This window comes from Archocentrus centrarchus, chromosome 10, assembly GCF_007364275.1.
Source record: "Archocentrus centrarchus isolate MPI-CPG fArcCen1 chromosome 10, fArcCen1, whole genome shotgun sequence".
NCBI classification, from domain to species: Eukaryota; Metazoa; Chordata; class Actinopteri; order Cichliformes; family Cichlidae; genus Archocentrus; species Archocentrus centrarchus.
Window position 1 is genome coordinate 11,086,410 of NC_044355.1, and position 14,002 is coordinate 11,100,411.

At 40.9% G+C, this 14,002-nt stretch overlaps 3 protein-coding genes across 3 annotated transcripts; 2 read left to right on the forward strand and 1 right to left on the reverse strand.

Annotated features, from left to right (window-relative positions):
* Nucleotides 1–1,424: 1,424 nt before the first annotated feature.
* Nucleotides 1,425–6,339, forward strand: arl13a (ADP-ribosylation factor-like 13A). Its single transcript, XM_030738944.1, has 10 exons — nucleotides 1,425–1,548; nucleotides 3,350–3,466; nucleotides 3,657–3,727; nucleotides 3,816–4,068; nucleotides 4,179–4,284; nucleotides 4,428–4,624; nucleotides 4,701–4,809; nucleotides 5,213–5,486; nucleotides 5,583–5,699; nucleotides 5,813–6,339. Exons 1-10 carry the CDS (start codon nucleotides 1,529–1,531, stop codon nucleotides 5,866–5,868), a joined length of 1,320 nt encoding a protein of 439 aa, XP_030594804.1. The 5' UTR covers nucleotides 1,425–1,528; the 3' UTR covers nucleotides 5,869–6,339.
* A 706-nt stretch (nucleotides 6,340–7,045) lies between these two features.
* LOC115786647 (uncharacterized) lies at nucleotides 7,046–10,010 on the reverse strand. Its single transcript, XM_030738943.1, has 2 exons — nucleotides 9,543–10,010; nucleotides 7,046–9,216 (listed from the first exon to the last, which is right to left on the reverse strand). Exons 1-2 carry the CDS (start codon nucleotides 10,003–10,005, stop codon nucleotides 8,189–8,191), a joined length of 1,491 nt encoding a protein of 496 aa, XP_030594803.1. The 5' UTR covers nucleotides 10,006–10,010; the 3' UTR covers nucleotides 7,046–8,188.
* Nucleotides 10,011–10,648: 638 nt separating this feature from the next.
* On the forward strand, nucleotides 10,649–13,213 carry tmem35 (transmembrane protein 35). The gene is made up of 2 exons (XM_030738945.1): nucleotides 10,649–10,858; nucleotides 11,824–13,213. The coding sequence occupies exons 1-2, from the start codon at nucleotides 10,739–10,741 to the stop codon at nucleotides 12,187–12,189; spliced, it is 486 nt and encodes a 161-aa protein (XP_030594805.1). The 5' UTR covers nucleotides 10,649–10,738; the 3' UTR covers nucleotides 12,190–13,213.
* The last annotated feature ends 789 nt before the right edge of the window (nucleotides 13,214–14,002 follow it).

The window sequence follows — 14,002 nt, forward strand, 5'->3', positions numbered from 1 at the left end:
TCAAAGTGAAAATAGATTTCTATATAGCAATATCAGTTAAATAAGAGTTATGTCATGTAAAATGAGTGAAGCACTGAGTCTGTGTGGACAGATCTCCATCAGACTTGCACATCTGGAGTCTCCCTCGTGTCCTTAGGTGAACTTCAGTTCAGATTTGGACTTCTCTTTGCAACGCTCCCACAGAGATTCGACGTTCAAAGCTGTTGTAGGCAGATTTTCTGCCATTTCAGCTGCTGGAGCTTTTAGCTTCTTCAGAACAGTCATTCATCACAAAAAAGAAAGAAATGTCACTATTGTTTGGTTTTAAATTATTCTCTCTTTTTTTTTTTTTTTAGTTTACTCGAGTCATTTGTGTTATTTCAACAAAGTACTGAGCACTCAAAAGAAATGGTTTTTGGATTGACTTAAAAAAAAGTTATGTCAAGTGGTTCCACCCGACTGTTAAGCAACTCCTAAGAAACTGATTGCGTTTTACTCTAAAATGTTGAGCTGACTCAACAAAAAGCCACTGATTTAACCAGCCAAAACACAGTATTTCATTGAAATAACACAAATGATTCAAGTAAACTTAAAGTGTTTCTTAGGAATTACTGAACACAACAGCTGAGTGTGGCTGTCTTGGTGGCCTCCATCACTAGTTATCTTTTTGCACTCTAGGCATATTTACACATGTGCCATATGCCTTACATTCCCATTACTTGAGCTCCAGGGGATGTTCAGTGACTTATTGTTTGTTTGTTTTTTGTATCCATTCCCTGAATTTACTTTTCAATAACCTTTTCCTGGAGTTGCTTCATGGCGTAATTGTAGGCAGAAATAATGATTAATCGGTGGCTGGACCTTCCAGACACTGGTGCCTTTATACTACAATCACTTGAGACACATTCACTGCACTGAAGTGATATCCATTTCACAAAATGTGAGATTACTACCACCAACTGGCAGGACATCTGTTGTATTAGATGAATCACTTTAAAAGGGGCGAATATTTACACACCCTCCCCCAGTGCACTAGCATCCCCGATGGCAGCAGCCTCCCCCCCAGTAGGCATCCCCTATCCATGCACCGATGGGTCTGATCTGCTTTCAAGACACAAGGAGGTGGTTGTAATCTTTCTATTTTAATTGTAAGCTCAGTAAGTACGTTGCAGTGTGACACTAAATGGCCATTATGGGGTCATTATCTCCCCGAGAGACTAAAATTGTGCAGTTTAAATCTGTTTCTGCTACCACTTTCTGACTTCACCAAGAAAAGGAGATCAAAGCACGCCACAGATCACACCACTCGACACATTTAGTTTTCCGGAACGGATATAGGCACCTTCATTTGGTCAAGTTTAAGAAGGACCACGCCATCCAATGGGATCAGAAGTTGGCTCAGAGACCTCTAGGATTGGTCGAGTTGCCGATACAACATTTTCCAGGTTGTACCTCCCACATGGGGTGACCAAAGGCTTAGTGTGAGCCTGATTAGTTATGTAGCTGATGGATACAAGATGTTAGTAAAGACGAGCACCCAAACAAATGCATGGACATAGACATACTTCTGTGAGTATTCCTTGAGTAGATTGTTAAACCTTTAAATTTTGCACCTTTTACATGTAGTGGCACCTGCTGAATTTAAAATGATTTGTTGTGGGCTATAGAGTCACTGCATTTTAGCAGCCATGTGACATGTTTGGTGAATGTGCGAATCCAGACTGGCATGTTTTTCAGGGCAGTTTTTCTCACATGTTAAAGAAATTATAATAAAAATTGTTGTCTTCTTTTAATGGTGATTTCAAATCGATTAACTGTTGGTTTATTGTAGGTTTAAAGTTTACATGAAAGGGTTTTTCACAACTTTTTTCTGATAATTGGGATTTTTATTGACTTGAATGGAAAACTGTTTATTTTTCATTTTTAATAGTCCAGTTTCTCTTTTTTACACCTTTTCTTTTTGCTAAAAATGAATATACATATGCTGACTGTACAAACTGTACAAAGTATAGTTCAGCCAAAGCAAAAACAGTAAATAATTACGGTATCTGTCAAAAAAACTCCCACAAAATTCATAAAATAATAAAAATTAATTGATGTTTTATATTTTACAAACTTAGTATCCATTTAATGTTAATTTTTAGCACTCCACATGGGTGTGAGGCATAAATATTTACTTTGAAATGTTTTTACTGCACACAATTTGAAAATACAGTTTTGTGGATTTTGTTTTAATACTACTCATAACTTGTTTTAAATGTCTGAAACACTGAGATTTATGACTCATATGAAAACCCCTCTTCCTAAACTTACCCCATAGCAGAAACAGGGATGGCCTCTTATACAGACAGTACAAATATGGGGCAGCTTGTTAACAACACGGTAAAAGGAGGCCATTCTAAACTGGCTTTAGCAGCTTACGGAGCCAGAACAGATGCACTTGACAAAGCAGTGGACGATCTGCCAGTGTCTCTCTTGGTTTTTTTAAAGCATACGGGCTACCTCAGATGCACCTGCTGTGTGTGCACTGGGAAGTTTCAGGCTGACTGCTCATATGTCCCATCGCCTGTAAGAGAGATTTTTTACACATTCAGTGTCATAAAAGACAACATCAAGACAGGTTGCTGAGAAATATGAGGCAATATTAGCTGATAATGACCTGTTCAGGAGGTAGATAAGCTGTTAAAAAAATATCTGACTACAGAGAAATACAGTACTCACCATGGGTCTGACAGATTGTGGGTACCAGAAAGAAAAGAAGCTCTAAAAATGACATTGGCTATTACGGCTGATTTTCTGTGGTGCTGATGCAGAGCAGGGCTTCTCAAAATGCTGATACCTGAGAGGCCAGATGAGAGAGCCACAGGAAAACTGCATCATAAAAACTGGTGTAATTGGTGTGCAGAGCTTGGTGTTTCATGTTTTTAATAATAATTTGGTTTACAGTTTGTTTTTTTTAAACCTATCAGTGAGGAGGCTGTTATATCTCTTAACACCAAAGTTAGGAACATTTATCTGCTTCAGTGGACAGAAGACTTTATATTAAAGACAAATGCTCACTCTGCTGCTATCATACATTGACACCAACTGTTTAAAGTAGCACATTCTTCCCTTCTCATGGAGAGCCATAGAAAATGTTACTGAGAGCTGCCACTGGCCCGGAAGCTGCACCCAGGATAACCCTTGGCACTGAATGCATTGTCGGGAGTGACCATCTGTAAATGTCTCCTAAGCCTACAGGAGACGGACACAAAGCATCTCTGCGATGGATCTGGCCACGTTCCCCAGTGACTCAACCTACAGGCCTTATCTGTGTGTGTGTGTGTGTGTGTGTGTGTGAGTCACACTGAGATTTACCATCTGTCTGCAGGTACCAGTTTCAAAGAAGATGGTGGCCACTGTGCACACCTTGCTCACCTCAAGTAAACATGTTCAACCTGATGAGCAACTGCTGCACCTGGGTCTCCAAAATACAGGAACCAATCAGGTATAAATATTACATTTCCTGTTTCAAACCCCAATTTTCCTGCCTAACTTACTAAAATTAAAATACTCAAGGAGATAATTTTAGACATTCTTTTCGTATTAGCTCACTGATTATTGCTAAAATCCACAGATATCAACTAAAGCTAAAGAGTACCACTTCTGCTCAAATATGATAATGTACTTGTCCGCAGGAAAGTGACCATTCTTGTGGTTGGTCTTGACAAAGCAGGAAAAACATCCTCCATCAGAGGCATGTTAAGAGGTAATGTGCACGTGACTTTACCTCACGTTCACCTTAAGTGTTTACTGCAGAAATGCAGCAAGTACCCACCTGTATTTTCCTGCTTCAGTCCCCAATGGTGTCGAATCAGGACCCACCCATGGCTGCATTAGATATGAGCTGAGAGTGGAGAACTACCTGGTCACACTCTTTGATGTTGGAGGATCCGCAGAGTCGCGTGGAGCCTGGAGGGAGCTCTATGGAGAGGCTCATGGCATCATCTTTGTGGTGGACTCCAATGACAGGCAAAGGATAAAGGAGGCCAGGGAGGTTCTTTCAGACCTGCTGAAACAGCCAAGGGTAGCAGGAAAGCCCCTACTAGTGTAATTACACTCTTCTTTTATCTAGCTATAAATTGTATGCAAACAGTGCCCTCTGGTGGCTCATTCATTAAAATATAGAACAAATTGTGACACTTCTCATCTGCTTTCAGGTTGGCCAACAAACAGGATAAAATGAACGCTTTGCTGGGTAGTGAATTGATTGAGATTTTGTGTTTAGAGAAGCTGGTCAACCAGAGCCGCTCTCTGTGCCATATTGTAAGTATTACTTCAAAATCCATCATCTAATCAGACATAAATCTCCTATAATAAAATATGGAGAAAACTGCAGCACAGAATTGCAGGGGGACACCTTAAATGTGCAAAGAATCAGAACTTTTTGTTTGTTTGTTTCCACTCAGGAGCCTTGTTCAGCCTTAATGGACCTGCGACGCTGGTCAGACAGAAAGACTCTGCGAGGTCTTCGCTGGTTGCTGCGAGCTGTTTGTCTGGATTATCCAGAGCTGTGTGCTCGAGTAGCTCAGGACAGCAAAAGGCCTCTGGAGCCAAGAGAGAGGGAGAAGAATGGAAAAGTGCAAAGAAAAACCAAGGTTGAACGGTAAGAGAGGCCTCCGTAGCCCAGAAATTGCACATAATAGCATCAACCTTTTCAAATGAATTTGTTGTCACCTCAGAATAAGATCCAGCAAGTCAGACCTTCGCAAGGTTCATCGGCCCAAAGACAAGGAAAAAAAGCCCAAGAGCGAAGGAAAGCTGCAACCTATTCGGAACATGCTGCAAAAGGTCAGAAAAATATCTTGCAAATATAAAATCTAATGTGATCAACAGCTCAAATTTTTCGTAGAATAATGATAAGCTTGTAAGAACCACATTTAAATTTAATGTAAACCAATGAATGCACAGTAAATAGTCACACATCCCTGAGTGTGTCAGCAAAAACATAACTTTGTAGTCCTAAATTTGTTGTTGTAGCAGATCTGCTGTATTGGGTTGTATACTATCTGTCTTCTACTGTGATTTTATCTGTTAGATTAAATGTTCTTTTTTAAAAAGTCACCTCAATAGGGCAGCTAATGATTATTTTGATTACTGATTAATCTGGCAATTCTACTGACCCTCAATCAGTCTAAATGTCAACATGCATGAATAGTTTAGTAGCGTCACTATAAATTAAACCTATTTCCAGGACACTTCACTGAAAAAGAAGCTTAAAACGCCGAAGAAGAAGAAGCCGGTTAAGGTGAAGGAAGATGAAAAAGATGAAGAGCCAGACAATGAACAAGAAGAGGAAGAGGACGGTGATGGCAATGAAGGAGAGCAAGAAAACTCCGGCCACAGAGACAAAGCCAGCAGTGCCCTGATCCCTCCAAAAAAAGGCAAACTTAAACGCAAAACAAAGGTGAAAGAAGAGACACTGGATGTGCCAGAGTCACCCGAGAACGACGAGAAGCCACTGAAAGGTTGTCACCAGCTGTTACTGAATGACATTTTCTTTCTGTGGTTAGCTGTTTAAGAATCGAAACTCTAATAATATATTTTTTTGGTTTTACGTCTAGTTAAAGGAGAAAAGAGGAAGAAGAAGAGAGCCGTGAAAGTAAAAAGAAAAAACAAGATCAACACAGAGGAGATGCCTGCAGCTTATTCTCAGCCCGCTGACCTCTCTGCAACCTTTGGTGAGCCTCATCCACTTCTTCCATCCACCAATCAAATACAGTAACAACACTTTGGACTCTGACATCATGAAATCACAGCTTCAATGTCATAAGTTGAACCTGTCTCCTGACAGATCTTTACCGGAAAGCAATACTAGCTCTGAAAGAACGTCAGGATCAGGGACAGTGAGAGTGAGTCCTGCTTGTGTCCTGCCCCCTGAGTGTGAGGATGTGGGTCCACAGCAGCAGTATACAACACACTGCATTCCTTCACACACACACACACACACACACACACGCTACTCCTGTATCACTTCCCATATTGTAGGCTTTCAACCTGATCCCTGAACCTTTGGAGTGAAGTGGCAGATTCCGAAGAGTAGTGAAGGGCAGGTCTGAATATTTGTCTATGGATAATATCAAATTCTAAAAATATGTGTTAAATCAAAACTTGTGTGAATGGCCAAAATGTTAAAGAGGATTTTGTTTATATAAACTTTTGCAATTTTGAATGTAAGGAAAACAGGATTTTTAAAATGTTTCTTTTTATTGTTTAAACATTAAACACAGTGCACTGGGGAAAGTACTGCATATTGTTGAACCGATCGCTTGTATATTACAACCGTGTTTATCATATAATAAACGTCTGTCAGTACATTTGCATGGACTGTCTTATGTCTTCACATAATAGCAGCAGCAACAATTTAATCTGCTCACATTGGGCAGAGGCTCCATGATCCTCCTGTTTTCATGTACATCAGGTTGACTAATGTGAAGATAAGGTGGGTGAAGAGTTTAAATGTAATTTAATCTGAATCTTTACTTTCAGTTGTCATTTAATAATTATTCATGCATTCCCCCCCCTCCTTTTCTCCATCTGGAGAAACTGTTTACCAGATTGTCTAACAGATTTGAGACTCACTGCTGCTGTTTCTGGATTTGGCAGAAAGATTTGAGTTTCCTCCATATCAACTGTACTACAAAAGACTTCAGCAATGACAAAACAAAAGATGATTGTAATTATTAATTATAATTAATTAATTATAATGTAATTATGTGATTTGTTCTGTGATCCTGATCATCAGTTATGACGAAGCTTGTGGTGTCAAAAATGATATATTTCAATGGTGAAGGTGCTGTCCTGTAAAGTGTCACAGGATGACTACTGAAAGAAAAAATATGTAATAAAGCCATCCACCCATCCATCCATGTATCCTTTTCCGGATCATGGTGGGGCTGGAGCCTATCCCAGCTGTCATAGGGCGAGAGTTAGGGCACAGTCAAATAGGATAGAAAAGGCTGAAAAGCTCTTGCGGCAATATGGCCGACTTCACTTATTACATTAGTATTATATGCTTTATTTTTCATTTAATTGTAATTCAGGACTTAAAGTGTACAAAAATGCCATTTCTACAGCTGTACAGACAAAAGAAAAATTGCCAAATTAACCCAGAAGGAAACAGTTGCAAAATCCACTAACCCAGTGAAAGAACTCTGTTAACATGTTACGTCTCATTTCTTTAACATGTACAAATATGATGTGTGAAAACTTGAATTTGCATTAGCAGCCATGTCCTTCACAGGAGGCAGGACTGCAGCACTTTCACAGCTGCTCACAGTTTAAGCTTTGCTGACCGCTGAGTGCAGCTTTCACTGACACACTGTCAATGATTTCTCCTCGTTCACTGACTGAAAGCTGACATTCAAACAAGTTTACAACCATACCACTACTACATGTGCCCCCTTTACCCATGCAGTCATTTGCCCCTGCTTCTAGATGTATTTGCTGATTGCAAATACATAATACCATAGTAGTTGGACTGACCTCAGAGGTCAGCTTGGAGTTCAACAAACAAACTGATACTGAACACCAGGAAAACAAAGGAAATCATCTTTGACTTCAGGAAGAATAGCTCGGACCCGATCCCCCTCTATCTCAGTGGTGACTGTGTGGACCTATGTTGGCCTATCCTGGACTGCAAACACCTCAGCGGTCACCAAAAAGGCACAGCAGCAACTTCACTTCCCGAGAGTGCTCGGAAAGAACAAGTGGGTCAAAAGCTGCTGGTGACCTTTTACTGTGCCACCATAGAGAGTGGGCTGACATATTGTATCACAGTGTGGTAGTGGAGCTGCACTGAAGCAGAGAGGGGGAGGCTTCAGCTGCTCATCAACACAGCTCAAAAGATCGTTGGCTGCTCTCTGCCCTCCCTACAAGACTTGTTCATCCCCCTCTGCCTCAGCAAAGCCAAAAATATTTTAAAGGGCCATCACATCCTGGCTCTCACCATTTTGTCCTATTATCCTCTGGTAGGCGCTACAGGGCCCTCAAATCAAAGGCTAACTGACCACCACCACCTCCTCTTCCACTCCTTTTCCTGCAAAAATTTCTCTCCTGTGCAATATCATAGCTAAAAGCTAGATAAAAGTTAGATCGAGTGTTTTAAGCAGATTTTGGCCCAGAGATGATTCAAATTCATGTATCTGAACAGAGAACTTCTAAAAATGATTCAAACAGGTCTACCCTCCTTGATGTCCAGGGGACCCTGGTAGTTTGACATCAAGCAACAGATGGTCCAAAGTTGGTTGAGGGAGCCTGTGAGGGAAAGCGGAACAACCCCATGCCAGATGTGGTACTCTTTCACTCTGCGGATTGCCCTTTCCACCAGCACTCTTAGACGAGCTATTGCTTGTGTCTTCTCTGCATCTTCCTTGCTGAATTGAGCAGACTTCTTGAAAGGGGGGATGATCAGGGTGGCTCCTACTTCTGCTAAAATCTTTTCAATCTGAAAACCCTTATCAGCCATCACTCCATCTCCTGGTTGCAGCAGGTGGGAGAAGTTAGGCCTCCGAATTATCTCCTGATCGGAGATGGATCCGGTGTAAAGCTGTGAAACAAATGTGATGACACCACAGGGAGCAACCCCAATCAGTCCTTTGAAAGCTGTGTGATTTTTATAATTTGAGAAACTTTCAGACTGCTGGGTGAGTGATGTTGCCGTCTCACAGCGGACCTCTGCGCAGTCAATGAGCACACGAACCTCTGGGTAGTACTGGCGAAATTTTTCAGACATAGTAGCTTGCACCTGCTTTCGACTCATCCATGAAGGTTGAGAGCCCAAAACAAGGTAAAAGTAACTGGTCCAGGTTATGATGATGCGGCCAACAGTTGACAAACTGACCTTGAACATTGACGCCAAAGCTTGTTCCTTGAGTCCAGCAGCAATGCGGCAAAGAAACAGGAAACACTCATCAATGAGTAGCAGCTCGTGATGAGGTGTGGGTGTTTCATAAGCTTCCCTCTGCGCTCTGGTCCAGTAAATAATCCTAGAAGCTGATGGTTCAACAGACTCCCAGAACAACTTAAATATTTCCTCAGTGGTGAATCGTGTGAAGAAGTGGAATTCCTCATCAGTTAAGCAAAAACGACTCAGCTTAGGTTGGTCTGTGAGGAATGTCAGCTGCTTTATTTGGTTCTCCAGCTCCATCACTATTTGCTCCAGCTCCTTTATCCTTGCAGCTGCAGCATCCACAATACCTGTGACAGAAGGAAGACATTAGTTAATTAATCTACACTTAAGAAAAAAGACATAAATTCTGTACATGACATTAATTTCATTCTAACTCTGAAAAAGCTAGTACTTTTCACTGCGCAAATTTGAAGTCAAGACACATATTTGACATCATATTTCAATGTGTGTTTTAAACTATATACAACTAGACTGTTTATACGGTTATTCAGGTATGTGTTGTATCTTCAGAATGTACCCCGGACATTTAATTCCAGGCTGTTTATAAGTGTTACATTATTTGTCCACACTTTTTTATCATGTATATTTTTATATGAATTGTAACTTTACTCACCAGGAGCTGGGGGACGCGAGTAATCGTGCTCCATAACATTAGCAGCAGGTTCCCATCGCATCGCTTCGATTTCCTGCGCGTCTCTCTCTCCCACGGCGGCTTCAATGTCGGAACCAGGACGAGTACTTGCTCTCTCGTCTGGTGTCTGACGAGTTTCCCTCCGACTCCCAAAATTATTCCACACAAATCGTGATGGCACGGACCCCTTCATCAGTCTAACTCGGCTCCCTCCCGGTCTTACATAAAGCTCCTCGGGCCTAAAGTGCTGGCTGCACACATACGTACTGCCACGCTGGATGGTAAACTTCGCACTTTCTTCTCTTCTAATAGCCGTTATCCATTTAACTCGCACATGTTTATCTTTTGGGAAGTCATGAAAACTCAACTGTGGCTGTTTTCTTTTGCTATTTGAGCAAAAAGGCACACTACAATAACATTTACTGTGCTGTTCCATTTTGCACATTAGCCGTACTGTCTACCCTGCTATTTTTTATTTCCGCATTCCGAACCCGGAAGTGTGAGAAGAGCGTATTCTGCCAAGAAGGGTGGTCAAATATCCAACCAGAATTACACCAGCAGCTTACTGATGGCTACCAAAAGCGTTTGGTTGAAGTTCAGCTTGTTAAGGGACAATTAAGCAAATATTAGTGGGGGTGTATGTATATATTTGAGCCTGTGTGTACACTTTTGACCCTATGCGGATTAGATAAAATCAAAAATAAATTCACTTGCGCACTCAGTTATTGTTCTTCAAAGTCATTGAAACACGAGTAAAATCAAAGAAACAGTTCAAGGAAATAATTAAAAGCCCCAAATTACCATGACAGTCAAGCCCATGATGAGTGTATGCAAACCTTTTTTTAACAGCTTGACCCCTGGACTTTTTAATCTCGGCAAATTGTATAAACAATCTTCCATATCTACCAAATTCATGGAGTCTAACATAATTCAGCACTACGGGAGTGTCGCCCTTCCCTTTAATCTTTACTCTTGAACTAAAGAGTAAAGTTGTCCGGGCTAAGAGCGGTCCTCCCACGGCTCTCTCCCTGCTGCTGGATGCGGAGCAGGCTGGGAACTAGTCGCCATTTTTGTGGTTGATCCAGAAGCCCATCCCCCTCGCGCATCTTCACCGGCAAACGGTCCGGCTTTCATTCATTTCAGCGGGAAGCACCTGTCCGCACGCACGGTAACGAAAGATGGCCTCACCAAGGACAGTAACCATTGTGGCCCTTTCTTTTGCTCTGGGTTTATTTTTCGTGTTTATGGGGACCATTAAGCTCACCCCGAGACTAAGCAAAGATGCATACGACGAAATGGTGAGTAGCATTGAGTCTTACCCATGAAGTGTCCGCATCAAGTGTGGGGGTAAAGGCCATTGTTCTGCGTTGGCTACAGACTCGAATAATGCGTGGTGAAGCTGACCTAAATAGTAAAAGATACGGAAAATGAATACTTTCAGTGCTGGCTTGCTCTTTAAATGTGCCTTTGTGCTGCGTTATTTTCCCAGTGGAGAGTCCTGTGCGGTTATATAAATGTTTAGAGCTGCTTTATTGCCTGCAATAACACTTTTAGCACACATGCTAAGCCCCTATGTTTTAAGATAGACATCGAATCATTCTAGTGTTAATACAAGTAAAATCATTTAAACAGATAGCATACATAAAATAGTCTAAAATTTGTCTGCCTTTTGCTGAATAGGGATGAATAATGAATGAATGAAAGCACTTTCTTCTCCCTTAAAACATGCTGTAATTCAGCTTAAAGATGCAAACATACATGCGGGATAATTAACAGATTTGGAAGCGACGGATTGCTTTTTATAGCCTATTTAGTGTGTTGTAGTTAACAAGCATTAAAAGAAAAAAAAAAAAGCAATTTAGCAGCTGGAGAGCAATGGCGACGCATTCGAGCAATTTCTGTGAGATGCACCTACGGGTGCTGATGTTGAAATATCCTGTTCAAGACTATCGATGGTATGCCAGTTGGTTTAATTACTGCATATCCAAACGAATAAGCTAACTGACTTATCATAATTGCATGAGTTTACAGTTTTGTTTTTGTTTTTTTTTGTTTGTTTGTTTTTTTAGCAGTGAGCAATACGCTGGAGAGTCTTTGTGCGGCCACAGTGATGATAAACTGTAATTTCGATGTTGCACCTGCTGACTTGAGTGTGGTAACTCCACCTGGTCTTGAAATAGCCTCACTAAAAGACGTCCTTAGCAGTTTGTAGACCACAGTTAATACAATAGATATTCATGAAGATTTGTTTTTCTTCTTCTAGAAAAGAGCATACAAGAGCTATGCCAAAGCATTGCCAGGTCTGAAGAAGATCGGGATCAGCTCAGTCCTGCTACGTAAGATCATTGGCTCTCTGGAGGTGGGCTGTGGCGTGGTGCTCACCCTCGTGCCGGGCCGGCCGAAGGATGTGGCCAACTTCTTGCTGCTGCTTGTTATGCTGGCTGTGCTGTTCTTTCACCAGCTAGTAGGAGACCCCTTGAAACGGTACGCCCACGCTCTAGTCTTTGGTATTCTGCTCACCTGCCGATTGCTCATTGCCCGCCAGAGTGATGACCGGCCGGAGAGAGACGACAGCAGAGAGGAACAGCACATCAACGATCAGGAAAAGAACAAGGTCAAGCAGTCTTAAGATCTTGTTTCACTTTGGTCTGACCCACAGCAAAGGGAACCTGGTGCGCCTCTATGGATTGTAGTCATTCAAATTTTGAAGGAAACAGTCACTACTAGTAATAATACACACACACACATATCCTCTGTCCCATCCACCTGGTTGACTGATGACTCTCACCTAGTCCTCTGCACTCTTACTGTGAAACTCAGAACTCCTGACCCATCCGTCCTCTACATAACCATGGACAATCGTACCTTTGGAAACTGATGAGCTCCGCTCATTGTCACACACATCCATCCAGTTTCCCTATTTATTTCAGTCCTAAACTGTGTTCAATGTTTTACTTAACTATGGATTTCCTTTATGTTTTAAGTTGATTTGAGAATGCTGTTTTTCATGAAAGAATCTTTGTAGCTTGTTTTTCTAATTTGTTTTTATACTGTAGGTAGGAAAGTTAATGAATAATGAATTTAAAGCATGTTTAATTTGGTCAAGATTACAGTATTTAAAATGAAATAAGCACTGATGAGGGAATTTGGGGCTAATTGTACTTTTTAATTAGTCTTACATATTCACATCTAATGTTGATGCAGTGTTACCAGAAGACTACTTCAGAAAAAACAAACACACACACACAAAAAAAAAAACCTTATGAATCCTCTTTTATTTTTCATCTCAGTAGACTTTTGCAGAAGTACGCATGAAATCTTCTCCAAGTAAAACAAGCTAAATATCATCCTTTCAGTTCAGTTATTGCACTGAAGTTGTTTAGCTGGGAATGACAGCAGTCGCTGCCTCAAACGTCGGCTGCTGGCTTGTACTGCAGAACATAACTAAATCAGAAAGGTCTTTTCGTGTTGAAGCTCAGTTTTACCATTTGTAATTCACTCTTGGAAATCTCAAATTCTAATCACGGGTTTGGTTTTTCTTCTCTAAAGATATGAAAAGCATTCTTACTGCAGTTGAAAAGGCTGTCAGTTTTGAGACTCAAAATATTTCTGTAAATGGTATACTTAAAATAAAGAATTGGAGCTGATCCTGACTAGACATTGTTTTATTAGCAGTCATGCATTTCATTCCATCATTCCACTAAAGTTACCTAAAAATACCCTAAAGATGAATCACAGGATGATGTTATTTTTTTTCCCTGTGTTGTAGCCTTGTTATATAACTTCAGCCAGTCCCTGTCAAAGTAATTCCTTCATATTAGCACATAAGCTACAAACAACTCAGAAAAGTACTGCTTGCCACAGCTCTGTAAGGCAATTGTTGGTCATTTTATTCTGTGCATTAGACGTTGATGTTATAAAATACTGCTTAACTCAGGGTGGCATTAAGCAATTTTTTTTTACAGTATGAAATATGTTGGGAGGAAATGAGTTATTTTGATTTATTTGTGTGAATGTTCTCGTAAGATGATTCCTGATGGCCTGAACTCAAAGCTGTGTGTCTGACAAAGCAAAAAACCACCCCTCACATGGACAGGAATCAAACAGGCCCACTGTACACACTGACGCTCATGGTTCTTTGTCTTATGTCACTTCTCCTCCGGCTCAGCTTGAAAGAGGTATGGGATAGTCGTTATAGTTTGGTTGAAACTGTTAACTGTAATTTCCCCATTGTGGGATCAATAAAGTATCGTCATCATCATCATCATCATCATCATCATCAAAGTTAGGCAACCTGTAAAATTGTGTATTTTGTATTCCCTACAGGACTAATTATCACTGATGTTTGCAGAACAGCTTTATCCACACAAAAACAAACAAGTAATTTAGTTCTGAGCTGCAGCTGAGATTTCTGGCCTGGACAAGAAGGTCCTGGACTCAGT

Coding starts and splice junctions, on each gene's coding strand:
- arl13a (XM_030738944.1), top strand. CDS start 1,529: ATGGACATAGACATACTTCT. Junction 1,549..3,349: donor ATGGACATAGACATACTTCT/GTGAGTATTCCT, acceptor ATCTGTCTGCAG/GTACCAGTTTCAAAGAAGAT. Junction 4,069..4,178: donor GCAGGAAAGCCCCTACTAGT/GTAATTACACTC, acceptor ATCTGCTTTCAG/GTTGGCCAACAAACAGGATA.
- LOC115786647 (XM_030738943.1), bottom strand. CDS start 10,005: ATGTGCAAAATGGAACAGCACAGTAAATGTTATTGTAGTGTGCCTTTT. Junction 9,217..9,542: donor CTCGCGTCCCCCAGCTCCTG/GTGAGTAAAGTT, acceptor CTTCTGTCACAG/GTATTGTGGATGCTGCAGCT.
- tmem35 (XM_030738945.1), top strand. CDS start 10,739: ATGGCCTCACCAAGGACAGTAACCATTGTGGCCCTTTCTTTTGCTCTG. Junction 10,859..11,823: donor AAGATGCATACGACGAAATG/GTGAGTAGCATT, acceptor TTCTTCTTCTAG/AAAAGAGCATACAAGAGCTA.